Genomic DNA, 27,848 nt, shown 5'->3' with positions numbered 1-27,848 from the left:
CCGACACATACTTCCAAACTCACAGAATCCTGGGGCATCAGAATCGGAAAAGCCGCAACAAAATCTATATTTCACACACCCCCTCCCCTCCAAAAACCACAAAAAGGAAGTAAATGATACCAGCAACCCCACATGTGAGAAGCCTTCTTGACCGACAGACTGAGGCCAGGTCTGGGATTGGTAGTAAAACCTGATTAGCATTGTCTGCCCTGGCCACAGGTGGGTGGGCACCACAATGATAGACATTTTCGTCTTTCTGAATCTACAGGCAGCTCACAAGTGAGGACGACAAGGGCCAGAGAGGTTAAATCACTTCCATGAGGTCACAATGGGCTTAGGGCAGGAGAGAACCAGTCAGACCTCTCTCTGTACTCATCCTTGGCAGACAGCAGGCCCAAGAGGAGGAGGAGGCAGGAGCAGATTTGCTCTGCTAAGTCAAGAACCCTTCCCCGGGTGGCATCAGATTTCATCTGGCCAAGCTGACAGAGAAGTGATTAGCAGTCTAAAGGATACCAACTCCACCTTGGAAAGGTAAGGAAACCACTCCAGACCACATTGCCATGGTACTTAACTTGCTGACGGGTAAGTCTTCTACTACCAGGAAGACTGAAACCGGGGGGTGGGGGTAGGGAAGGGTTATCGATTTCCAGATGTTCTAAGAACCAAGTTTAGCTCTGACTCCATGAGAAAAAGACCTGATACTTAAAAGTCATAGACACTGGAATTCCATGATCCCACCTTTCTCTACCAAACAGATGCCATGACCCAGAGAAGCCAGTTCTCTTCCTGGCTCAGAAGTGGGAGGAGCTGCACTTGGGATTCCTACTGTGGTATTGAGAACCAGCTCCCAGGCTCTGCAAGATGAAAACCAATCCTAGAGTTAAACCAAGATGTCAGGCCGGCTAGGGAGTGGGAAAGAGAAGGAAGCCCAAGTTTAAACAAAAATGGCCTCGAGGCCGGCTTTCTTTCCTTACTCAATCTTGCGACTTTCAGAAGAGCCAGCTATGTGACCAGCGAGACTCCGAGCACATGACGTTCACTTTATGAATCAAATGTCCCGCCTGGTGGCTCCAACAGGACCAGGATGAGGCACCACAGGGCAAGGCATCAGAGGACTACACAAACCCAGGTGTGCCATCTCACAGAAAAGCCACTAGAAAGTCTCACGGTAACAAAGAGCCAACAGGTGCTGATCTAGAGAAAGGTCTCCTGTAGCCAAGGTTGGCCTTGAACTCCAATTCTCTTCCTGTCACTTCCTGAGTACTGGAATTACTGACGCGCGCCACAGGCTGGTTGATGTGGCGCTGAGGACTGGCCACAGGCAAGCACTCAATCAACTCAGCTACCTTCCAGACCAGCACTTATTTCTACCAGGAAGATCACGGAGATGACTCGACAGTGCCAGAGTGCTGACTGGTTCATCGGTGTCCCAACAACTCTGGGTGCTGAAGACGGTTTCCCAGCTAGCCCCTGACAGAGAGGGGTGGGAGAAGCCGGCTTCTTTCCTGGAGGCCAGCTGACATTCAGGAGAGGGATTGGAGGGTTCTGCATCTGCAGGAGAGTGGAACACAAAGGGGCTGTGTGGAAATTTGGCAGACTGTACCAGACAGGCAGCCCATGAATGCTGAATCCTGCTGCACCTACCAGGGCCCATCCTTGGGAAATATTTCCCTTCTGTGACCCCCAAGAAGCAATGATAAGTGCACGAAAGCCCTCCATACTCTTAACTATTTCTTCCTCCTCTCTGTGCCATCCCAGAGAGACAGACAAAAAACCAGAGCATGTAAACCAGCCCTCTCAATGAGTCCAGGTAGCAATTCCAAGAGGTACTCAGTTGCTGTTCCTCCTTTCTCTCTCTCTCTCTCTCTCTCTCTCTCTCTCTCTCTCTCTCTCTCTCTCTCTCTCTCTCTCTCTCTTTCTCTCTCTCTCTCTCTCTCTCTGCTCAAAAGGTGGCCATACTGCATCAATAGCCTTTTGTACAGTCAGTAATTCACCGTGAAAGCTAAGGCCAAACTGACAGTTAACCTTGACCTTCTTGTTACACATCTGGCTCTATAGAAAATGAAAATTAGGATGTCTCTGGCCTTCACAGCAGAACTCTCTCCACGCAGAGGCAGAATGTCAAGGGCTATTTTAGAACTGCTCACAGCTATTCTGTGGGAGAGTCTGACCTGGCTGGACACACCCCCCTCGGCCAGGGCTGTGTTCAGCAGAGCATCCCAAGATAGGACTGTTATAAGCGACCTCAGGAAAGGAAAAAGAAGTGGCCCTGCCCCACTGGCACATTGGCAGCATCACAGAATGTTGGCATCAAATCATACACACGGAGCAAGCAAGGCTCAGAGTGGGAGATCAGACTCATCAATGCACAGCAAGTCAACAGCTGAGCTTAGAACACGAGTCTGGCCTGCCGACACTGGTGCCCCACAGGGCAGTAACAGAGGAAAGAGGTTTCCCACAGAAAAACCCCACTCAGACAAAGAGTTTAAGGGAGAGAGCTCTAGACCAGCTTTCAGAATTGGAAGCAGGGATTTAGAAATGGGGTTTCCTAACTTTCCCAATAGTAAGATCTACCAGATAGACAGATCACCCGGGCCTTGAGGATGATTTACAAGTTACCAGAGTGACACGCCAAGTTCAAATTGATCCGCTCTGTAGACCAAGACTCTCCCATGCCCAAGAAGCCAGAAAGCCCTAACACTGGAAAGGTGGGGAGTGTGGGGGGCGGTAAAGCATCAATCTCAAGAAGCCAGCCTCTTCCCTCAAGGCCAGCCAGCAGTCAGTCAAGGCTGACCCTGGCGCACATCTACCCACTTCCCACAGGACCAAGAAAATCCCGTAAGCAACTCTTAAATGTCCCACTGGAGGAATAATTCAAGTGTAGCGTGCCCACGCTTGCCAGGAGCTGGGGTAGGGAAGCTGGGATGGCTGGAGGAAAGTGACAGAGTTCATCTAAGCCAGGAGACTGCTACTCCAAGTGCACGCACTCGTGGACACACACACACATGCACGTACACAATGCACACACACATACATACATACAACTTTAAAGAGGCAGACCATCTCAATTTTGTCTACAAGAAACATCTCTCATTAGTACAAAGAAGGAAGGCTGGAGGTGTTCTGTCCTGGGGGTGTTTGACACCTGTGGCTCTGAGACATTTGGAGAGTCCTCCACCAGAGCTGCTAGACTCATGTCAAAGGTGGCAAGTTCAATGGGGCCTGGGCTCAGTATTCTCGAGAGAGGCACAGAATTTGACTAGGATAAAGACTGGGTGATGTGGGAGGTGGGGAGAGAGATGGATCACTTGTTTAGAAGCAGTGGCTGGTCTTCCAGGTTAGATTCCCAGCAACCACACTGTGATTCAGAGCCATCTGTAACCCCAGTTTTGGGGGAGCCTGTGCCCTCTTCTGACCTCAATGAGCACCATGCACCTGTGTGGTGCAGACAGACATACATGTAGGTAAGGTACACATACACAGGAAGGAAGGAAGGAAGGAAGGAGGGAAAAGGGGAGGGAAGGAGAAGAAGAGAAGAGAAGAGAAGAGAAGAGAAGAGAAGAGAAGAGAAGAGAAGAGAAGAGAAGAGAAGAGAAGAGAAGAGAAGAGAAGAGAAGAGAAGAGAAGAGAAGAGAAGAGAAGAGAAGAGAGAAGAGAAAGCTCGCTCCAGATGGGAGACCTACGAGTGCCTGTGCAGACAGCAAACCAGGAAGGATCTGGTCTGACTTGAAACATTAGAATCAGCAGGCGAGAGTGGAGGCTAGGGGCAGAGACTATCTGAAGAACACCGACAAGAAGGACCAGAATCTCCACTCTTACCTCAGAACAAACAATCCAGGGTGGCACGAAGATGCAGGTAGGATCCTCCGAAAAAGAGAGAGCTGAAGAGGCCGGGAATTATAGACGGCAATAAGAGGAAAGGGGTAAACTAAGGAAAGGGCCTGGGGTTGAACACTGTTTTAGGCTGGAGCAAGAGCCTGGATAAATCTTTGACCTTCCCTAAGCCTCGATGTTGCCATCCCCAAAATGGGATGCCTCAGAGCAGACACGAAGGATAGGTAGAACAAGGAACTGCAGGGTGGGAGCGAAGTGGGAGAAAGAGTACTCCCAACTCTCGGCCGCAGACTACTCACCTGAACCGCCGCGGGGGCCACCGCCGCCCCCAATCCCCCAGGGCTGCCGTCGGGCTGCCGCTCGCGGTACAGAGCCCAAAGCCCCACGTTGGGCAGCAGGACCAGGGCCGCCAGAGCCAGAGCCACCGCCTGCAAGAGCCGCTTCTCTTTGCGCCTCATCGGGGCCGGTCCGCCCCGCCGCGCCCGCCCCCGGCTTTGCGCGTCCGCCCGTCCACCCGGCGGCGGCAGCAGTTCGGCCAGCAGTAGCGGCCGCGACGCCGGCCCCGCTCCAACTCCGCGGCACTTCCGCTGCTCGCCGGCGGGGGAGCCGGGCGCCTCCACCGTGTCACCGCCGTGGGGGTGCGCTCCAACCCCATCATCCCTCGGCATCTCATTCCACGTCCTGCACCTCGCCTTCCGCCAACAGATGCACGGTTGAGTCCTATTCGCCTCCATCCTTCAATTCTTCATCTACTCATAGAGCATCTCCGTCCTCCAGGATGCAAGAGGGCCCCGGCTCCTGATTGCTACACCCCCCGTGGGCTCCAATGGTGCGTCCTGCTTCTCCACTGCTCCCCGCCCGCTGCAGCTTTGCCAAAGTCCCGGAGTTAGGGAGTTGGGCGCTCGCAGGGGCCGCGGAGCACGCGATCGGGAACACCCCGGGGAATTCGCGTGGCTCTCTGCAAGTTCTCAGCCAGCGAGAGCCCCGGGACTGTGCGGACATGCTACAACCGACTGCGCTGGGATGCTGCAGTCCACTCTTTTCCCGGTTCTGCCCCGGGACGTGCCAACCAGACCTGCCTTTGACCTGGGGACTCCCCACAACCTGTATGCAGAGGGCACCTTGCGCATCGCTCAGTGGGCGGCTGGGTTTCCATCCCCCTCTCCAACCTGTGGAGTGCTGGATGTTCCGTCACTAGTCTGGGTTCTTTGCAAAACCATCGAGGAGATGACCGGAGCCTCTTTGCGAGAGCTATTCTTACGCACATGCAAGCCAGTGGACTTGGACTTGGACTGCTTCTGGACACAGTGCCCCAGAGCACGTTCCCGAAACCTCGTGTCCTTTCCTCTTTCGAATTCAAACCACCAGCGAGCGCCCACAGTGGGTCCGATACTGGGCCAGGAGTGAGGAGCAAGGAAAAGCAGAACTCTCACTGGAGCCTGGGCGGAGGGGTGGGGTGGGGTGGGGTGCGCAGAACTGAAAGCTCGGCTGTGCATAGCAGAACTAGGGAGCCTTGACTTGTCCAAAAATATCTGGCTTCTGAGCTGCTGACTTGGGCTCACATGAAGCCTGTGGGAGCCTCCTCTGCTGCGCGCCTGTCTTTTAACAGCTTGCTCCTGGATGCCCAATGGCAGCCCCCTCCTCCCCCTCCTCTCTTGCTTCCTCTTTACTAGCCTTCCTGCCAGCGCGCGCATTGACTCTATCCTCTGCTTCTGCAGCGAAGCCACTGAGCCCTGTGGCTACCACTATCCCGGGACTAGTGCCCTAAATTCTAACCTTGCAGGTCTAACACCAGACTGAGCAGTGATTTTTTTTTTTAAATCTCATCTTAGGTCACTCACATCATTGCAGTTAAAGTCACAGTCCCTGGGTTGTATTTCCCTAAGGTCAAATATTTCCTTCCCCCTCTGCCTGGCCTTTCTTTCTTTGGTTCTGCTGCTAGCTTTGTATGTTCCCCCAAGTGGTGTTGACCATACAAATTCTTGCACCTAAAAAACAAACAAACAAACAAAACCCCCAAACCTCTTTGTCTATGTCAGGGTACACCTCTATGTCTAAGGAAATCACCACCTCTTCCTTCAAGTCTCCCCAAACCCATCCCCCTTGCTGTTCATCAGAACATGGCGGGCACTCCCACATCGGGACCTTTGTCTTATCACCCATACCTAGATGCACCCTCTGACCATCCTTCTGTTTATAAATCTGACCCTTACATCTTTAAAAAATAATAATCTTATAGGAACTGAGAGATACCTCCATGGTTAAAAGTACTTGCTGCTCTTCCTTCCAGAGAACATGGGTTCAGTTCCCCAGACCCATATTTGTCTCCTGGCACCCACAGGAGACAGCTCACAACTGCCTATAATTTAGATCCAGGGCATCTGTTATTCTCTTCTGGCCTGTGTGGGCATCTGCACACTTACGGTGCACAGGTGTACATTTAATTACATACACATATATAATAAATGTTTTTTAAAATAATTTATAGTGTGCTGTAATACACATAACAATTTTACCATTTTTAACCATTAAAAATTATTTTTTATTACAGTGTGTGTGTGTGTGTTTTCCCACCCAAAAGGATGAGGGATGCTTCTAAGACTCAGGAAGTAAACTAGTCTCACAAGACTCAAGAAACTTAAAAAGTTAAAAGATGGGCTGGAGAGATGGCTCAGTGGTTAAGAGCACTGACTGCTCTTCTGAAGGTCCTGAGTTCAAATCCCAGCAACCACATGGTGGCTCACAACTATCCATATTGAGACCTGACGCCCCCTCCTGGTGTGTCTGAAGATAGCTATGGTGTACTTACATATAATAAATAAATAAATAAATCTTTTTTTTTAAGTCAACTTTCTTCCCCAAAGTTATGTAAACTGAAACAATCCTGAGAAGAACAGACCCTCAGGATCAGCCATGCTGTCTTTCTTCAGGGTGTCCAGGGAGCTCCAGGGTGCATGAGCTATCATCCATACTGGTATGGGCTTTTTTTGTGATGCCCCTGAAAATAGCCCAAATAACCAGTCAGCTGGCCTTCCTGAAGTAGACTTAGATGACATCATTTCTTTGGTATGTGGTCAGTGTCCTATCTGTGACAGACATTTACTCACATCTCCCCAGGAGAAGTCACACATGCATACCCTATGTTTGTTTATCCAGTTAGCTGTTGATGGACATTTGGGCTATCCCCATCAATCCCCAGTTATGAGTAATGCTGGGTCCTGTCTGTGTCCGGTGCTGTCATGAGTTTGCAGCGTTGGTGTAGTTACATGGCACTGCTTCTCCACCCTTGAGCATGGTGAAGGTAGCAGTATCTATCATGACACTGTTGTAAACACTGTGGCTTCCCTTACCTTAGAATAACTCATGAGAGGACTGCGGAGATGGCTCAGTCAACAAAGCACTCGGCTCACAAGCCTGAGGACCTGAGGACCAAGCCACAGAACTGATTAAAAAACTAGGATTACAGAAGTGCATGCCTGTAATCCCCAGTGGTGGTGAGGGGGGATGGACAGAGGAGGAGCCTTAGAAACTCTCTGGTCAGCTAAAGCAAAGAAAGAAGGGGGAAGGTGTCTGTGTAATGAAACATCAAACTTGTCCCCAGACCTCCACATGCATGTGCGTGCACACACACCAATAACCCAAGAGACTTCTTAGCTCAAAGCATTTGGGGTTGGCACATTGGTGGGAGATTGTCTTGGTTATTTTTTTAATATTTTTATTAGGTATTTTCCTCATTTACATTTTCAATGCTATCCCAAAAGTCCCCCATACCCTCCCCCCCTACTCCCCTACCCACCCACTCCCACTTTTTGGCCCTGGAATTCCCCTGTACTGGGGCATATAAAGTTTGCAAGTCCAATGGGCCTCTCTTTCCAGTGATGGCCGACTAGGCTCTCTTTTGACACATATGCAGCTAGAGACAAGAGCTCCGGGGTACTGGTTAGTTCATAATGTTGTTCCACCTATAGGGTTGCAGATCCCTTTAGCTCCTTGGGTACCTTCTCTAGCTCCTCCATTGGGGGCCCTGTAATCCATCCAATAGCTGACTGTGAGCATCCACTTCTGTGTTTGCCAGGCCCCAGCATAGTCCCACAAGAGAGAGCTCTATCTGGGTCCTTTAAGCAAAATCTTGCTAGTGTGTGCAATGGTGTCAGCGTTTGGAAGCTGATTATGGGATGGATCTCCGGGTATGGCAGTCTCTAGATGGTCCATCCTTTCGTCACAGCTACAAACTTTGTCTCTGTAACTCCTTCCATGGCTGTTTTGTTCCCAATTCTAAGAAGGGGCAAAGTGTCCACACTTTGGTCTTCGTTCTTCTTGAGTTTCATGCGTTTAGGAAATTGTATCTTATATCTTGGGTATCCTAAGTTTCTGGGCTAATATCCACTTATCAGTGAGTACATATTGTGTGAGTTCCTTTGTGATTGGGTTATCTCACTCAGGATGATGCCCTCCTGGTCCATCCATTTGCCTAGGAATTTCATAAATTCATTCTTTTTAATAGCTGAGTAGTACTCCATTGTGTAAATGTACCACATTTTCTGTATCCATTCCTCTGTTGAGGGGCATCTGGGTTTTTTCCAGCTTCTGGCTATTATAAGTAAGGCTGCTATGAACATAGTGGAGCATGTGTCCTTCTTACCAGTTGGGGCATCTTCTGGATATATGCCCAGGAGAGGTATTGCGGGATCCTCTGGTAGTACTATGTCCAATTTTCTGAGGAACCGCCAGACTGATTTCCAGAGTGGTTGTACAAGCTTGCAATCCCACCAACAATGGAGGAGTGTTCTTCTTTCTCCACATCCTTGCCAATATCTGCTGTCACCTGAATTTTTGATCTTAGCCATTCTGACTGGTGTGAGGTGGAATCTCAGGGTTGTTTTGATTTGCATTTCCCTGATGATTAAGGATGCTGAACATTTTTTCAGGTGCGTCTCTGCCATTCGGTATTCCTCGGGTGAGAAATCTTTGTTCAGTTCTGAGCCCCATTTTTAATGGGGTTATTTGATTTTATGGAGTCTACCTTCTTGAGTTCTTTATATATATTGGATATTAGTCCCCTGTCCGACTTGGGATAGGTAAAGATCCTTTCCCAATCTGTTGGTGGTCTTTTTGTCTTATTGACGGTGTCTTTTGTCTTGCAGAAGCTTTGCAATTTTATGAGGTCCCATTTATCGATTCTTGATCTTATAGCACAAGCCATTGCTATTCTATTCAGGAATTTTTCCCCTGTACCCATATCTTCGAGGCTTTTCCCTACTTTCTCCTCTTTAAGTTTCAGTGTCTCTGGTTTTATGTGTAGATCCTTAATCCACTTAGATTTGACCTTAGTACAAGGAGATAGTACTGGATCAATTCGAAATCTTCTACATGATAACAGCCAGTTGTGCCAGCACCATTTGTTGAAAATGCTGTCATTTTTTCCACTGGATGGTTTTAGCTCCCTTGTCAAAGATCAAGTGACCATAGGTGTGTGGGTTCATCTCTGGGTCTTCAATTCTGTTCCATTGGTCTACTTGTCTGTCGCTATACCAGTACCATGCAGTTTTTATCACAATTGCTCTGTAGTACATCTTTAGGTCGGGCATGGTGATTCCACCAGAGGTTCTTTTATCTTTGAGAAGAGTTTTTGCCATCCTCGGTTTTTTGTTATTCCAGATGAATCTGCCGATTGCCCTTTCTAATTCGTTGAAGAATTGAGTTGGAATTTTGATGGGGATTGCATTGAATCTGTAGATTGCTTTTGGCAAGATAGCCATTTTTACAATGTTGATCCTGCCAATCCATGAGCATGGGAGATCTTTCCATCTTCTGAGATCTTCTTTAATTTCTTTCTTTAGAGACTTGAAGTTCTTATCATACAGATCTTTCACTTCCTTAGTTAGAGTCACACCAAGGTATTTTATTTTATTTGTGACTATTGAGAAGGGTGTAGTTTCCCTAATTTCTCTTTCAGCCTGTTTATTCTTTGTGTAGAGAAAGGCCATTGACTTGTTTGAGTTAATTTTATATCCAGCTACTTCACCCAAGCTGTTTATCAGGCTTAGGAGTTCTCTGGTGGAATTTTTAGGGTCACTTATATATACTATCATATCATCTGCAAAAAGTGATATTTTGACTTTTCCTTTCCAATTTGTATCCCCTTGATCTCCTTTTGTTGTCTAATTGCTCTGGCTAGGACTTCAAGTACAATGTTGAATAGGTAGGGAGAGAGTGGACAGCCTTGTTTAGTCCCTGATTTTAGTGGGATTGCTTCCAGCTTCTCACCATTTACTTTGATGTTGGCTACTGGTTTGCTGTAGATTGCTTTTATCATGGTTAGGTATGGGCCTTGAATTCCTGATCTTTCCAAGACTTTTATCATGAATGGGTGTTGGATTTTGTCAAATGATTTCTCAGCATCTAACGAGATGATCATGTGCTTTTTGTCTTTGAGTTTGTTTATATACTGGATTACGTTGATGGATTTCCGTATATTGAATCATCCCTGCATCCCTGGGATGAAACCTACTTGGTCAGGATGGATGATTGTTTTGATGTGTTCTTGGATTCGGTTAGCGAGAACTTTATTGAGGATTTTTGCATCGATATTCATAAGGGAAATTGGTCTGAAGTTCTCTATCTTTGTTGGGTCTTTTTGTGGTTTAGGCATCAGAGTAATTGTGGCTTCATAGAATGAGTTGGGTAGAGTACCTTCTGTTTCTATTTTGTGGAATAGTTTGTGAAGAACTGGGATTAGATCTTCTTTGAAGGTCTGATAAAACTCTGCACTAAACCCATCTGGTCCTGGGCTTTTTTTTTTTTTTGGTTGGGAGACTATTAATGACTGCTTCTATTTCTTTAGGGGATATAGGACTGTTTAGATCATTAACCTGATCTTGATTTAACTTTGGTACCTGGGTCTAGAAACTTGTCCATTTCATCCAGGTTCTCCAGTTTTGTTGAGTATAGCCTTTTGTAGAAGGATATGATGGTGTTTTGGATTTCTTCAGGGTTTGTTGTTATGTCTCCCTTTTTATTTCTGATTTTGTTAATTAGGATGCTGTCCCTGTGCCCTTTAGTGAGTCTGGCTAAGTGTCTATCTATCTTGTTGATTTTCTCAAAGAACCAGCTCCTCATGTGGTTGATTCTTTGAATAGTTCTTGTTTCCACTTGGTTGATTTCGCCCCTGAGTTTGATTATTTCCTGCCTTCTACTCCTCTTGGGTGAATTTACTTCCTTTTGTTCTAGAGCTTTTAGGTGTGCTAATGTGTGCTCTCTCTAGTTTCTTTTTGGAGGCACTCAGAGCTATGAGTTTTCCTCTTAGAAATGCTTTCATTGTGTCCCATAAGTTTGGGTATGTTGTGGCTTCATTTTCATTAAACTCCAAAAACTCCTTAATTTCTTTCTTTATTCCTTCCTTGACCAAGGTATCATTGAGAAGAGTGTTGTTCAGTTTTCACGTGAATGTTGGCTTTCTATTATTTATTTTGTTATTGAAGATCAGCCTTAGTCCATGGTGATCTGATAGGATGCATGGGACAATTTCAATATTTTTGTATATGTTGAGGCTTGTTTTGTGACCAATTATGTGGTCAGTTTTGGAGAAGGTACCATGAGGTGCTGAGAAGAAGGTATATCCTTTTGTTTTAGGATAAAATGTTCTGTAGATATCTGTCAGATCCATTTGTTTCATAACTTCTGTTAGTTTCACTGTGTCCCTGTTTAGTTTCTGTTTCCATGATCAGTCCATTGGTGAAAGTGGTGTGTTGAAGTCTCCCACTATTATTGTGTGAGGTGCAATGTGTGCTTTGAGCTTTACTAAAGTTTCTTTAATGAATGTGGCTGCCCTTGTATTTGGAGCATAGATATTCAGAATTGATAGTTCCTCTTGGAGGATTTTACCTTTGATGAGTATGAAGTGCCCATCCTTGTCTTTTTTGATGACTTTGGGTTGGATGTCGATTTTATTAGATATTAGAATGGCTACTCCAGCTTGTTTCTTCATACCATTTGCTTGGAAAATTGTTTTCCAGCCTTTCATTCTGAGGTAGTGTCTATCTTTTTCTCTGAGATGAGTTTCCTGTAAGCAGCAAAATGTTGGGTCCTGTTTGTGTAGCCAGGAAAGGTAATTGTTGCTTCCTGTTATTTTTGTTGTTAAAGTTGGCGTTTTGTTCTTGTGGCTGTCTTCTTTTAGGTTTGTTGAGGGATTACCTTCTTGCTTTTTCTAGGATGTGGTTTCCGTCCTTGTATTGGTTTTTTTCCATTATTATCCTTTGAAGGGCTGGATTCGTGGAAAGATAATGTGTGAATTTGGTTTTGTCGTGGAATACTTTGGTTTCTCCATCTATGGTAATTGAGAGTTTGGCTGGGTATAGTAGCCTGGGCTGGAATTTGTGTTCTCTTAGTGTCTGTATAACATCTGTCCAGGATCTTCTGGATTTCATAGTCTCTGGTGAAAAATCTGGTGTAATTCTGATAGGCTTGCCTTTATATGTTACTTGACCTTTTTCCCTTACTGCTTTTAATATTCTATCTTTATTTAGTGCACTTATTGTTCTGATTATTATGTGTCAGGAGAAATTTATTTTCTGGTCCAGTCTATTTGGAGTTCTGTAGGTTTCTTGTATGTTCATGGGCATCTCTTTATTTAGGTTTGGGAAGTTTTCTTCTATAATTTTGTTGAAGATATTTGCTGGTCCTTTGAGTTGAAAATCTTCATTCTCATCTACTCCTATTATCCGTAGGTTTGGTCTTCTCATTGTGTCCTGGATTTCCTGGATGTTTTCAGTTAGGATCTCTTTGTATTTTCCATTTTCTTTGATTGTTGTGCTGATCTCTATGGAATCTTCTGCACCTGAGATTCTCTCTTCCATCTCTTGTATTCTGTTGCTGATGCCCACATCTATGGTTCCAGATTTCTTTCCTAGGGTTTCTATCTCCAGCATTGCCTCAGTTTGGGTTTTCTTTATTGTGTCTACTTCCCTTTTTAGGTCTTGGGTGGTTTTATTCAATTCCATCACCTGTTTGGTTGTGTTTTCCTGCAATTCTTTAAGAGATTTTTGTGCTTCCTCTTTAAAGTCTTCTACCTGTTTAGCAGTGTTCTCCTGTATTTCTTTAAGTGAGTTATTAAAGTTCTTCTTGATGTCCTCTACCATCATCATGAGATATGCTTTTAAATCCGGGTCTAGCTTTTCGGGTGTGTTGGGGTGCCCTGGACTGGGGGAAGTGGGAGTGCTGGGTTCTGATTATGGTGAGTGGTCTTGGTTTCTGTTAGTAAGATTCTTAAGTTTACCTTTCGCCATCTGGTAATCTCTGGAGTTAGTTGTTATAGTTGTCTCTGTTTAGAGATTGTTCCTCTGGTGATTCTGTTACCCTCTATCAGCAGACCTGGGAGACTAGCTCTCTCCTCTGAGTTTCAGTGGTCAGAGCAGTCTCTGCAAGCAAGCTCTCCTCTTACAGGGAAGGTGCACAGATATCTGGCATTCGGACCTCCCTTCTGGCCAAAGATGAAGGCCCAAAACAGGACCTTTCCCAGAAGCTGTGTTGCTTTGGCCTGTCACAGAAGCTGTTAGCTTCTGTGTGCACACTCTCACCTGTGCAGACTACTTTTCGGCAGAGTCCTGGAACCAAGATGGCTCCTGTCGATCTTGAGGCAGAGGCCTCCTGGGCCAGTCGGACACCTGTCCTCTGGCTGGGAAGGTGGTCGGATGTCTGGAGCCCGAAAAGGGTGCTGCCTCAGAAGCTCTGTGGCTCCCGCCTGTTCCAGAAGCTGTCAGCTTCTGTGTGCACACTCTCACCTGTTCAGACTACTTTTTGATTGTCTTGGTTATTAAATGATGTAGGAGGGCTCAACCTGCAGTGGGAGGTCCCTAGGCAGGAGGTCCTGGGTTGTGGAAGAAAGCTAGAGTGACATGAGGCTAAAAGTGAGGTAGAGAGTGAACCAGCAGCCTTCTTCCCCGCTTCCTGACCCTAGCCCCCTCATTGGCTTCCTGCAATGACAGACTTTGACCTGGAAGTAAAAAGCCCAAAACAAACCCCTTCCCTCCAACCCCCAAGTTGTTTTTAGTCAGTGTTTTGTCACAGCACCAGAAGGGAAAACAGACAACTTCTAGAACTCTGTTCCTCTAAACCTTTGCAGGGTTCTCTTCATTTTCTCAGGAACCAGACCAGAGGTGCTACCTCTTGAGATGGCTTCCCTAGCCTCCATTTCGGAAATCTCATCTCCATTTGTTTGGTTTTCTCGAGAGCAGGTCTGAAGCTGGGCCTCCCTGTCAAGAACACGAGTCCCAAGCATTTGGAAAAAGCAGCGTTTCCTTGTCTCCTAGAAACACATCTATCTCAGCCAGCACATGCCTTGCCTTTACTGCTAACCAGGACCCCAGAGCCTCTTCCTGCAGAGGGATTCGTGACAAGTATCCAAGGACCTTCCTTACTGAGTTCACTGTCTCCCTACATCTTGTGAGATCCAGGACCCAACTAGATGTCCTGCTCAGTAATTCCTGACTGGGCGAAGCATGCCGTTAATGTCACTAGGGAAGGAATGCATTCCACATGAGCAATGCATTCTCCTCCCTCTCTTCTTCCAGCTCCCTAGAGCATCCCACAGGAAATTGGATTTGAGCTTTCTCTCACCGACTTAGCCAAAGTCACTTGTTGATCAAAGCTTGCGGCAGCTCAATCTGCCCCCAATGGGGACTCTGAGAAGTCTGAGAAGCCAGCTTTAATCTGAAGTCGCTTTGATCACGTTCTACCATGTGGGATGGGCCCCGACAGGAGGAGGGCTCCCTGGACTTTATCCTATTCACAGAGAAAAAAATGCCACTTCCCCGGAAAACTGAGCTAGCCATGAACTGAAATCCACGGGAGCACTTACCTTCAGACCAAGTCTCGTCACTAAGCCTGGAGTGCTCGTTGGATGAGATAATGAACTCAAAGGACCAATGGCAGGTTCTGACCAATGTGAGCATCGTAACTGTGGATGGAAAGAAAGCGCATCACCAACAGGAGCCTAGAAACAAAGTGTCAGCTGCAGGAGCCTAGAAACAAAGTGTCAGCTGCAGGAGCCTAGAAACAAAGTGTCAGCTGCAGGGCAAGTGAGACTGCTCTGGCTTGCACCTTGCTCTCCTCCTTGCCTAAACCCATCTACAGATACCTTCTTTCTGATCCTTCCTTTCTGGCCCCTAGACCCTGCATTTGCTCTCGATTCTGCCCAACTGCTTGCCAGATCTCCCACTTGGCCAGCTGGTGCTCACCCTCCGGGTCCCTGTGAGAACATGACCTCTTCACATTTTTTTGTTGTTGTTTTTTTTTGTTTTTTTTTTTTCGAGACAGGGTTTCTCTGTGTAGCCCTGACTGTCCTGGAACTCACTTTGTAAACCAGGCTGGCCTCGAACTCAGAAATCTGCCTGCCTCTGCCTCCTGAGTGCTGGGATTAAAGGCGTGCAGCACCATGCCCGGCTAGCACACAGCTTTCTTGGCCACAGGCTTATCTCCTCCTTTATCACTGGAAACTCTCAACAGAGTATCCACCTAGATCCTTGGGGCAGGCATCTTGCCTCCTCACACCCTGCCACATCCTGGAGCCCAAGGAGAAACACAGATTCTGACACTTCAGAAGGGATTGCATTCTGTGTCCTGACCAGGGTCTCTCCTCCTCCTTCCCAGTCTCACTTCTCTATGCATGCCTTTAAGGAGCTGTTTGTTTCATGGCTGGCTGGCTCCTCAGTATTCTATCCTGTCACCAGTAACAGACAGAGCCACTCAAGGGACAGGGTGACAGGTGCAAGCCTGCAGCATGCTGCTCCAGCTGGGTGTCCTCCCCTTAGCTTCAGAAGCCCTGTTGCAGAGCCAGGCTTGGCGAGGCCGAGCTCTGAGCAGAGGGACATGAAGTCCTTGAGGTAGAGGCGAGGTCAGTCTGTTTCAAACTCTCTTTAATCTTGTCAAGGCCTCGAGCAGATTCAAGTTCCCGTTTCTTACTCAGCTGGGCTTGGTGCATATCTGTAACCTCAGCACTTGGGAGTGAGAGGTAAGAAATTGGAAGTCCAACTATACATGGAGGGCATCCTGGACTACACATAGAGGGCAGGTGGGACTATATAGAATTCTCTCTCTCTCTCTCTCTCTCTCTCTCTCTCTCTCTCTTGTGTGTGTGTGTGTGTGTGTGTGTGTGTGAGAGAGAGAGAGAGAGAGAGAGAGAGAGAGAGAGAGAGAGAGAGAGAGAGAGAGAGAGAGAGGAGAGAGAGACCGAAAATGGGGGCTGGAGAGACAACCCAGCAGTTCAAGGCATTTGCTGCCCTTGCAGAAGCTTCAGTCCCCAGCCCCCATATAGCGATTCCCAGCACTCCCGACCATCAGTAACTCCAGTTCCACGGGATCTGACTCCCTCTTCTGGCCTCTGAAGGCACCAGATACACACACAGTGTACATACAAGCTCGCAAGCAAAACACTCTGCCCTAGTTTGCATCTCTGTTGCTGTGGTAAGACACTGACCAAAGGCAACCTGGAAAGGAAGGGATTACAGGTTATGGTCCCTCCTCTGGGGAAGGTGAGTCAGGAACCTGGAGGCAGGAATTGAAGCAGGGATCGGGAAGGAACGCTGCTCATCACCTTGCTTTCCAGTTTGATTGGCTTGCTTTCTTATATTACCCAAGACCACCTGCCCAGGGAACTAGAGTTACAACCAAATGTGAGCCACCATGTGGGTTCTGGGAACTGAACCCAGGGTCCTCTGCAAGAACAGCCAGTGCTCTCAACTGCTGATCCATTTCTCCAGCCCCTGGTTATTCTCCAGTGGAAGATGGGTGGTAGGGTGTGGGGCAGAGGGGTCTCTTGGGGTGTGAGTCTCTGCAGTGTGAGGTGCTTGGAGGCTCTGACACTGTTGGCTGTGTGCTGAGGGTCACCATACTTAGCCCTGCACCCCAGGTCAGTAAGTTAGGCTCTCTGGAGCCCTGATTAAGCCATTCTCAGGTCACCACCTTCCTTCTATACCAAGTGAGAGCCTAGGCGGCTGTTGTTATTTACACCGTAGATCATCTACTATTCTATTGGGTGGTGGCTGCCAGCAAACTTCAGTGAGTCCAGAGAGGTCAGTTTGGATTTAACTGCCAAGAGTGAACCCTGGTATCGGGCTTAGTGGGGATCAGTAGTTCAAGATCACTCATTCTTGGCTACTTAGCAAGTTCCAGTCCAGCCTGAGCTACAAGGCACCAAGCCTCCCCACAAAAACAAACAACAGAAACCAAATAAAGCAAAGCAAAGAATCTGAATGGCTAGTGAGAGCCAGATCCACAGGCAGTTAAAATCTGAGGCTGGACACTGAGGCCCACACAGAGGGCAGCTTCACTCCTTGCTACGATGCAGTCAGCTTTCTTCCTCCTCAGTCCATTAACCAGGAATTGCCCAAGGCACCTCAGCACTGCAGTCCCAGATATGGGTCCTTCTGATCCACTCAGTTTCCACTGAGATTCACAAGTCCTCTCTCACTCAGCTCAGAGACTGGATCAGGAGTGATTCCCCACCTCCAACGGCCATATTAGCCAATCAGAACATTCTCTCTTCTTCAGTTTAAAGTGATTGTTCCAGGGTTGGGTGCCAGAACTTCTGGAAGATACATCTGAGAGGTCAGATTCAGATCTGTGGAGGTACAAACTGGCCCCTGGGTCCTGGCTGCTTAAAGTGTTGGTTATAAGGCCGCCGTGGGGCATGGACTGGATTGGATCCCCCTTAGCTCCTGTGAAGCCTCTCCATGCTTTAGGGAGGAATGGAGACACAGCTATAGAAACCATGGTGGTGGCTCACGCCTGTAATCCCAGGGCTTGGGGGGCGGGGGCAGAGGTAGGGGATTGCTTTGAATTTGATCCCAGCCTCTGGTCAGCCAGAACTTGGGGGCGGAGTCATATTCTAAATAGACTGGACCCTAGGGTAGCCAGAGAGGAGACACACAGGGAGACAGAATGGTGCCAGGATGTCTCAAATAGTTCTCTTGCTGCAAGTTTCCCCCTTCAAGTGGCCACAGCTCTAGTCACCCTGCCTTTTACATACAAGCCTTCTCCTCTTGGCTCTGGTCCCAGCCCCTCCTCTCCCAAGCAGGCTCGCTGATGGATAACACACATTTCCAGTCCTGGGGTACAAGGTTTCCCTTGTGGTCACCTACCCCCACCCCCACCCCCACCCCTACCCCTACCCCCACCCGACCTGTTGTTTTGTTAAATCCTTCTCTAATTTATCAGCATGACTTACCAAGACCCACAGTCAAGGTGAGCCTCCTAAAGACATAGGAAACAGGAGTAGAGCCCACAACGAATCCCCCACTGTCACCTGGGCCTCCACTCCACCCGACATCTCACAAGGGATCTAATAATGTTGACTTTATTGCCTAGTAAAATTTACATGTATCCTTAGCCTTCTGGGCCTGCTCTGTCGGACAGATTTCAGATGCCTGCAAAAGCCTGTGGTTAGATCCTAGCGGCATCTGGTGGCTTCAGGGACTCCCTCTCCTCTGCAGACTGGACTGTCCCAGATGGGAAGGTTGAGTTTCAGGTGTATGGGCTTTCTCAGAAATCAGAGTCCAGAGCTAGAGAAACCAGTGTCTCACATTCAAACATGCCTCATGTTTAACTGTACTGACCCCTCCCAGGTTGGTGTTAATATTTCAGAGAATTACTGGTAATGTTGAGGAGAAAAACTGCATTCTCTTGTTCTGTCTTGTGCATAATGCCATGGATTGTGGTATGTGGCCCATAAGGTTGAGAAGTAGTGCCCTATATCCTGACCTCTACCCTCATAAGATGTTCTGCCAAATGATTTTGAAACGGTCAGTCAAGTTCTTATGTGAATGAAACAAAGAAATAAAAAGAGAAGGGCATTGACTGTTGAGGTACGGCCCCTGTAGACCATGTGTTTGAATATGCTTGGCTCATAGGGAGATCCACCATTAGGAGGTGTGGCCTTGGTGGAGGAAGTGTGTCACTGTGGGGGAGGGCTTTGAGGTCTCCTATGCTCCAATTACACCCAGTGTGGTAGACAGTCTCCTTCTGCTGCCTGTGGGTCAAGATGCAGCTCCTCCATCACCATGCCTTCCTGCAGACTGCCATACTTCCCACCATGATGATAATGATCTAAACCTCTGAAACCGTAAGCCAGCCTCAGTTAAATGTTTTCCCTTATAAAAGATGCTGTGGTCATGATGTCCCTTCACAGCAGTGACACCCTAACTAACACAAATACTTCTAGGTATAATGGAAGAAAGCTGCTCAGGCCCAAACCATCTCAAAACCAAATTTTCTAATCAGTGTGTACGTGTGCATGTCTGCACACGTGAGAGGGACTGACTGTGTAGCCCAGGCCAGGCTAGAATCCTCCTGTCTCAGCATCCTGAATGCTAGGATTACATGTATCACCACACCCAGCTGCATGTTTGTTTGGTCTCATGTAGCCTAAGCATGCCTTGGACTCCTGCAGATGATGACGATGAAGTAAGTGTGTGTCTGCATGCGTGTGCACACGAAGCGGGTGTTTATGACTTAATGGTGTGTGTGTGTGTGTGTGTGTGTGTGTGTGTGTGTGTGTGTAGGAGAGCAAGCGGGAACAAAAGGCAGCCAGTGTCCCACTTTATCAGACTCTACCTTGTTCCCTTGAGACAAGGTCTCTCACTGACCTTAGAGCTAGGCTGGCAGCCGGAGAGCTCCAGCAAGCCTCTCCTGTCTCTGTACCCAGCCTTTTACAGGGGCAGTGGGGATTTGAACTCAGGTCTTCATTCTTGAAAAACAAGTGCTTACCTACTGAGTTACCCTCCCCCTGCCATCCCTTATCCCTGACTCTGCTTGTTCTTCCTGTTACTGTGCCCTGAGTACACTGCTGAGGATTGACTCTAGGATCTAGTACACACTGGGCAATCACTCTATACCAACTGAGCCATGTCCTCAATTTAACATTCTTAGTTTAGTAATCTGACATGTGCATATGTTATAAAATTAAGTCACTTGGCTCTAACGAAAGGCACTCCGTACATCCTGGTCCTTGGAAGCCAATCACTTTTTTAACTGTTTTACTCAGTGTGGCTGACATTTGCTGAGTATATTTATCACAGACCAAAGCCCTGTGCTAAGCCCTGGCTGTACACTGCCTCCCTGAGGACTTGCGGAGGTGTGTGAGGTGGGTACTATCACTTTGTTTCATTTACAGATGGGCAACTAAGGCAGGGAGTAGTAGTTAAGTGACAGGTCAAAGGTCACGCGGCTCATGAGCATCAGGAGTATGATTTGAGCACCAGGGCTCCACCTCCAGACCCCTCCCTCCTGCGCCTGTAATCATGCGACTCCGGTGGTTCCTGTGGGTGATGTATTAGTTCTGCTTCTTGATTTACCACCGCAGACAGGAGCTATTGACATCTTAGTATGATTGATGGAGCTTTCTCTCGCTGAATCCCCATCTTCTGCCCACAGTTTTAGATGGTTACCAGCAATGTCGAGCCCCACCGTGGGGGGACCCCCGGAGCTATGAGCATCGCACGCCAACCTCCCTTTCTTGTTCCAACTCGACAAGCAACTGTCATTTGCTTATGTGAGATCACCTGTGAGTCAAATGATGGACAGGCTGTCTCTGGATTTCTAGTTATCCATCCCCGCCCACCATAGTGCCCGCTTCTGTGTCAGACACGTGCCTCCTGCTTGAGAAATTATCTCTGTGCTAGGACTAATGCAGAGGAAGGCCTAGGCGGGAGGCAGACATGGCAAATGCAGTCTGCAGTGTCAGAGGTGCACTGTCCCCTGAGAACGGGAAGGCACTAAGAAATGGAGACTCAAGGAGACGCCCTTCGGATCAGCTGTCAGGAAGTGGTTCACCTTGGAGCTAGACAGCTGTGTGCCTTTAACACCTTGATGTTAGGATCCCTGGCCTCCAGCACCTGCCTGGCCCAACCGGTCATCTCTCCATGGTCCTGCAAGGACCTCACAGTACACGGGCTCTGACCAGCAGTGTATCCCCATCAGGCACTAGGATTGCTCAGCTGGTTACATAGGCTGGAAAACCTCACGCATTCCTGGGAAGGGCCCAGCATTTAGGAGCTCTGTATGTACTGACTCTCTGCCTGTCAACCTCCAGTGGCTTAACTGCCACCCCTCTTGAGTATTTTTCATTCATATTTATTTTAAACTCTGTACATACGTGTGTGTGTGTGTGTGTGTGTGTGTGTGTGTGTGTGTGTGTGTGTGTATGTGTTAGCGTGCATTGAGAAGGTGCAAGTGAGAGGCAAGTGTGTGCACACACACGAAGACCAAAGCTCAACTGTATGTGTTGTTCCTCTGGACCCATCAGCTTGATGTTTGAACAAAAGCTCTCACTGGGACCTGGGGCTCACCGATTGGCCAGGCTTTCTCCACCTCTCCAGTACTAGGATTGTAGCCATGTGCCACAAGATCCTGCTTTAAAAAAACAAACAGAGGCTGGAGAGATGGCTCAGCTGTTAAGAGCACTGGCAGCTCTTCCAGAGGCCCCAGGTTCAATTCCCAGTATGCACAAGGCAGCTTACAACTGTCTGGAATTCCAAAGAATCTGTCACCTTCTCACAGACCTACATGCAAGCAAAAACATCTATGCACATAAAAATAAATAAATCTTCAAACAAACAAGACAAAACAGGGGTTCTGAGGATCAAATGCAAGCCCTCATGTTTATGCATCAGGCACTTCACCAGCTGAGTCATCTCGCCAGAACCCTTCTAGATCATTCATTTCTCATTCATCCTTTGTACTTCAGGTCAGGTGACATAGGGCAGACCTTCTGAGCCCCCAAGGCAGATCATACCCCTTTATATACTAAGTGTCCCTTTATTATACTTGGCACAGTAGTAATATTGCATCTGCCAGCATAATTGCTTGTGTTATGTGGGTGGGCCTGGCTTTTTAGACTAGAACTCCCACAGGGTGGAAACCATCTCTGAGTCTCCCCATTACAGCCTCCCCCATAACCAGCACAGCATCCACCAGAATGAGTGAAGGAGAGGGTGAACCCATTAGCTAACTGGCCCAGCCTCTGCACACTCCAGAACCTTCTCACACCTAGGACAGGGGAGGTGAAGCCGTCCATCTCTAGCCTCCCCAGTCCAGTCTCACAGCTGACCTCATCTTCTGAGTGTGTAGTACTGGCATCTCTAGTGACTCGTGGAGACTTCTGGGGGACACTGTTCTCACCTCTCAACACCTCTCAACATTCTTCCCCTCTTACCCCTACTCTCAGCCATCAGTGCTACCACACCCTGCTTCTTATCGTCGATTCTAGGGGACCAAACTCAGGTCTTCATGCTTGTCTAGCAAGCCCTCTACCTCCCCAGCTCACAACATAATCTTAAGAATCCAAAGATAAAGGGTTAAGGGAAGCAAATGTGATTTAATATCCACACCGCCCCCAAACACACACACACACACACACACACACACACACACACACACGCTTGTGAATACACACACTCTTGTTTGCAGTCTGGGCAACAGCCCAAGTCTTCATTTCCTTCCTTCGGCTTCACTGGCTGTGAGAGGTGACGCTTCTCACCTCACCAGAACCTGATGGCCTAGCTGAATGCTGACACAGGTGACCAGAGGATCTGCAGCATCCTGACCCTCTCCTGCCTTGGCCCCCAGGTGTAGCTGCTGGTGTAGATGGATAGAGGGGAGCAGGATAGTTAGACAGGGTCCAAGCCAGAGCAAGCTGGACAAGAAGGACTCATTACATGACTCCGCTCATCCTGCAGGGGCCGCTGTGTGGCTGACTTCAGGAATGTGAATGGGGCTGCCAAGTGTGTGACTTGAAACCATACTGGTGCACCAAGGATCTTCAAGGTATGCGACAGCGTTGAGGATGAAAGAGAAGATGGCCCAGGAGCTGGTGGTGCACACGTTTATTCCCAGCACTCAGAAGGCAGAAAGTGCTCTGTAAGTTCAAGGACAACCTGGTCTATAGAGTGAGTTCCATCCAGGACAGCCAAGGCTACACAGAGACACTGTTGGGGGAGAGAGAGAGAGAGAGAGAGAGAGAGAGAGAGAGAGAGAGAGAGAGAGAGAAGAGAGAAGCTAGGAGCCAGGGCTGGTAGGACATACCTACCACCTTGTCAGGTTTCATGGAGAAGATCCTGCTAACAGTAAATTTCAGCTTGACCCTTGTAAGTCATAACATGTTTGTCAAGATAGGAAGACGGTACGTGTATTGTGTTCAAGGTATTACCTTAATTTAACTTCCCCTTCTTAATTCAAATGCTGACTTGTGAGCCCCAGTTTCCACTGACGCTCAGACCCTACAGAGTTTTGGGTGAATCTCACTACTGGAGTAAGCTAGATACCACGACTGCTTGGTCTCTGCTGCTCTTCACAGGGTGAACACGTCTTTAAAGGTGGTAGGCAGCACACCTGGGTGGGTGTCCTCAGGAGCAGCCCCAATGTGAGACTTTTCTCCTTTCAGAAGAAGATATGATTTCTGTCAAATGACAGCAACTTGCTTTGGCTCGTTTAACCTAAGAAAGAGGCCTAGACCTTGTGGGGCTGAGGTCTGGGGCTCCCAGCGAGTTATCCAACAGTAGTGGGAGGGTTGGTAGAGTCAGTTCACCCTAGGCACTGCCCCACAGCATCTTTGGGCAGGTCACATCAGCTCTCTGAGCCCCAGTTTCCTTCTTGAGTAGATGTGAGCGTAGCATGCACACAAAGAGAGCACGTGCCAGGGACTTCATTGTTTATTCATTTTACAGTTTAATTTTTATGAGTGTGCGTACGATGTGTGTGGGAGCATACATGCCACAGAGTTGAAGTCGGAGGGAAACCTGGTGAAGTTGCTTCTTACCTTCCACCCTTATGTGTTCCTGGGGTGGAATTTAGGTTGTCAGACCCAGACAGCAAGCACCTTTACTGGCTAAGCTGTCTTGCTGACCCACATCTGAGTCTATATAGCTATGACACCATGGGTGGGTATTTGTCAAGTGACAGCTTCTACCCCAGCAGCTGTATGCTTGGCTTGATTTTTGACAAATGTGTGGGGTGTCCCTCTGGGTCTTTGGTCTTCCCTTTGGATATTTCTACCCTGTAAATCTCCTGCCTTTGGGCATTCTTCTAGCTGACTGTGCAACTCTGGTCTAACAGCTCAGGCAGCCTGTGTTTGTGAACATGTTCCCAGCACCCTTACATTTAAATTTATTTTGTGTGTGTGTGTGTGTGTGTGTGTGTGTGTGTGTGTGTGTAGGTGTATGCCATGGCATGCATGTGGAGACCACAGGACAACTTATAGAAGTCAGTTTCTCCTACCATGTAGGTCCCAAGGAGTAAACTCAGCTCATAAGCCTTGGTGGCAAGTGCCTTGATCCACTGAGCCACCTTGCTGGCCCATGAATCTGCAATTTCATGACCTCCTCAGCTGATAGGCATATAAGAGATGAGTCTTGGGGCAAACCCTGCAGCTGAGAACTCAGGCTGGCAAGGAGAACCAAGGCTGGCTGCTGAGTCAATCTGAAGTGTCTTCCTAAAAATCAGAGTTGACTGAGAATGTAAGAAGCCATCTGGGTATAGCTATAACCTAGGAACTCAGAAATCTGAGACAGAAAGGATGGGAAGACTGGACCAGCTTGGACTATGTAGCCTGACCCCAAAAAAGGAGGAGGAAGAGGAGAAGGAGGAGGAAGAGGAGAAAGAGGAGGAGGGAGAGAAGGAAGAGGAAGAAAAGAGGAGAGGAGGACGGGAGGAGGAGAAGGCAGCTGAGGGGATGGCTCAATGGGTAGAGTACTTGTTAAGCAAGCATCAAGACATGAGTTTGAATCTCCACATAAAAGCTAGAAGGGTAACTCCTGTTTGTAACCCCAGTGATTCCACAGGGAGGTGGAGAAGGGAAGTGTGACTGGAAGCTCTGACCATTGGCTTGCTCTGTAAAGCAGCAAAACCAGAGATCCTGTCTCAAATAAGATGAAAGGCAAGGAGGACACTAGAAATTGCCTTCCTACACTCATATGCTTCATCACATTTACACACACACACAGAGGGGGGGGGGTTAAAAACAAAAGCCAAAACACACCACACTTGGAATAAGCTGCCCAGAGTAGTAGTGAACTGTGGTCCAGGAAGGCATAAAAGCACACATTGGCTCCATACTGGGTAGAGAGACAGGAGATGAGGACCCAGACATTAGCCCAGTGTTCACTGGAAACCTTTTGCACAGCCCTTATCTCTCAGGACCATGCTGCTAGTTCATGCCATTCGGTGGCATCCCTTATAGAGTGGGGAGTGTCTTGGCTTAAGTTTCATATTTGAGAAGGGAACACATGTTCTGTGAGCCCTGATGGGAGCCAAGATATGAAGAATTTTGAAACCATCTGACTACGCCAGGAGAGCCCCCCACTTTGCCTCAGCAGACTGGCACCCTGCCACTGCTCCTGGCTCCTTCTCTGCCCTCCCCTAATAGTACATAACTGACACAAAGAGCCAGGGGCTCAAGAGGGGCCTTGGAGCTACCATCCACAGAAACCGTGCCTAACACCCCGTGTAATCACCACCGTGTGTCTCTGTCAAGAGCTGGCTTCTGCTTCAGTGAGGTCCCTGGAAACTCCTCATCAGACCCTCTGTGCAGGAAACAAATGGACAAGTTAGGATGGTAGCAAATCCTGCTGTCCTTCTGCTGACAAAGGTCCCATTTACCAAAACAGCCCAGCAGGGACCAAAGGGGAGCCATCTCTGAGCAAAGCACTTTAGGATGTGGGGTGGGATGAGGCTGCAGCGGGATCTAGCCAATGGCTTGAGAACAAGAGAGTTGGCATGCCAGTTATTAGAGATCTGAGGCAGAAATTGTGGGAGAAGGGAGCGTTTGCCTGGACTTCCTTTCCCCCAACCCATTCATTTCCTATCAGCCAACAGTGAACTGAGGTTTCTGAAAGCAAACCTGCAGACTGATGGACTCCTTAAAACTTCCTGATTGTGGAAGGTGAGAATGTTGCAGAGCCAAAGCCAACATCATCTTGTGACATTGTTAGTTCTCTCAATAGCCGTTACTCACCTTCCTCTGCATCCGACTTAAGACCTATGGGACGATCAGGAAAGACTTTAGGAATGTATTAACTTGGCTGGCCATCATCACCCCCAAGGGCAAGAATGTCATCAGAGAACATCCGAGGATCTCAACAGGATCTCCCACTTGGCTGCAACCTCATGTCCCAGCAATGTGTTTGACAAATGCTTTGATTTGTGACTGTCTTGTGTTTGGTAACTTTTTAGGTTCAGGTCACCACATCCATGGTGGAACATGTCATTCAAGGCAGTCTGAGTCTGTGTCACTCATATTTGGTTTGGAATAAAATCTCTCTTATCCCCTTTGGAGAGAAAGAGATGCTTCCGTATGGACACAGCAAAGAGCACCTTCTCTGGCACCAGGCTTGGACATTATTGTCTCAACCTGCCTAGGTGTCTTTTTGTCTAAGTTCTAAGCTGGCAAGTCTCAGCACAATGGTGTTACATCTTTAAACCTAGCATCTGGGAGGCAGAGGCAGACATGTCTCTGAGTTTGAGGCTAGTCTGGTCTGCATAGGCTGAGTTCCAGGCCAACCCAAGATGCACAGTAAGACCCTGTCTGGAAAAAAATTAAGGGGATAGGGTATATCTTACCCCACCATTATCCTTGGAGACCAGAGTCTTTGGAGTCCTGAGTGCTTACTCCTGTGGCTGCCTCTCTCCCTCGTCTAAAGACATCACGTCAGTTTCTGAGCACCAGCTATCTTTGGGCCTGTAATAGCAATTTTAAGAAAAGCACCCCAAGGCCACACATAGTGGCTTTAACCCCAGGACCGGGAAGCATTTGGGATTTGGAGGCCAGTTTGCAAAGTGAGTTTCACAACAGTCATAGGTACATAATGAGACCCTGTCTCAACAAACAAACAAACAAACAAACAACCCATAAAACAAACAAACAACCCCCCCAAACAAACCCAAACAACCAAAAAAACAAAGACAAAAACCAACCAACCAACCAACCAACCAACCAAACACAGAAATACCCAAAAAACAGTAGCCTGGATAGGAGAGATAGCTCACTTGGTAAAGTGTTTGACATACAAGCAGGAAGACCTGACTTCAACATTTCCAGAACAAAGGTCTACAAATCTGGGCTTGGTCTCAGTGCTGGGGAGATGGGGACAGGCAGATCTCTGGAGCTCCTCCCCTCCCCTCCCCTCTCTTCCCCTCCCTTCCCCTTCCCTTCCCTTCCCTTCCTCTTTCTTCCCCATCTCGTTCTACACAGCCTAGACTAAGTCATGAGCTCAAGGTTCAGTGATAACAGACCCTGTCTCCGAAAAAACAAGGTAAACAATTAAAGAAGGCAAGTATAGATGTGCACAGGTTTTGTCCCCCGCCCCCTCAAAAAAAGTAAGAGACCACAGACACACACAGACACAGTGCTGAGAACACCACATGCATGCCCTCAAACGTTCATAAAGATTTCGGGTCCATTTTTTGAGTGACATAAATGAAGCATGGGGTGGCCAAGTGACTTGTGAAGTGTCTTAACTAACACCTGTAGCTGGGTCACCAGGAACAAAATCACAAGGAACATCACCTCACCTGAAGGGATGAGTCTGGGCTCCGGCTCCTGCCTGGCATTAGAACTGTTCTTAGAATTCTATATTATGGCTCTTACTGTGAAATGCAGGTCACAAGGCAATCCAAGCTCTCTCATCTGTGACTACGAGTCTCCCCAACATGTTCTTGTCTTCATCACCAGGACACATATGGCAAACAAACAAACAAACAATCAAAGCCCTTTGTGTTGCCAATTTAGAACCTTGAGATGGAAGGCTCATCTTCCCTTGCCTGGATGGGCTCAGGTTAGTCACAGGCTGCTCAAGGAGGGAAGCCAGTGTCAATCAGACAGTGAAGAGATGTGGTACAGCTAGGCTGCTGGCCTTGGAGCCTGGGCAGGGCTGTGTGCCAAGGAATAAGAGCAGCCTCCATGGAGGAGAGGCAGGAAGCAGATTCCCCTGGGGCTCTCAGAGGAACTCAGGGAATCCATCCAGGACCTA

The 27,848-nt window shown here is 48.0% G+C and overlaps 1 protein-coding gene and 1 long non-coding RNA gene across 5 annotated transcripts in view; one reads left to right on the top strand and one right to left on the bottom strand.

Annotated features, from left to right (window-relative positions):
* Nucleotides 1-4,409, bottom strand: part of Galnt10 (polypeptide N-acetylgalactosaminyltransferase 10) — a 142,073-nt gene extending 137,664 nt beyond the window's left edge. For 2 of the 4 annotated variants that reach the window (XM_030245621.1, NM_134189.2), the window contains exon 1: nucleotides 4,134-4,409. Coding sequence is in view for 1 of the 4 variants with exons in the window: in NM_134189.2 (NP_598950.2) it covers nucleotides 4,134-4,292 (159 nt within the window). In the remaining 3 variants the exon portion in view is untranslated. The remainder of the gene's footprint in view (nucleotides 1-4,133) is intronic. The other 2 variants (XM_030245620.1, XM_006532391.3) reach the window with 1 other exon arrangement.
* Nucleotides 357-26,153, top strand: 4933424L21Rik (RIKEN cDNA 4933424L21 gene). The gene is made up of 4 exons (NR_153850.1): nucleotides 357-531; nucleotides 756-1,129; nucleotides 22,563-22,743; nucleotides 25,689-26,153. It is a non-coding gene; the product is annotated as an RIKEN cDNA 4933424L21 gene (long non-coding RNA).
* Nucleotides 26,154-27,848: the final 1,695 nt, after the last annotated feature.

Source organism: Mus musculus, chromosome 11 (assembly GCF_000001635.26).
Source record: "Mus musculus strain C57BL/6J chromosome 11, GRCm38.p6 C57BL/6J".
Classification (NCBI taxonomy): domain Eukaryota; kingdom Metazoa; phylum Chordata; class Mammalia; order Rodentia; family Muridae; genus Mus; species Mus musculus.
Note: the sequence above shows the minus strand (reverse complement) of the source record. Positions and strands in the feature narration are given on the sequence as shown.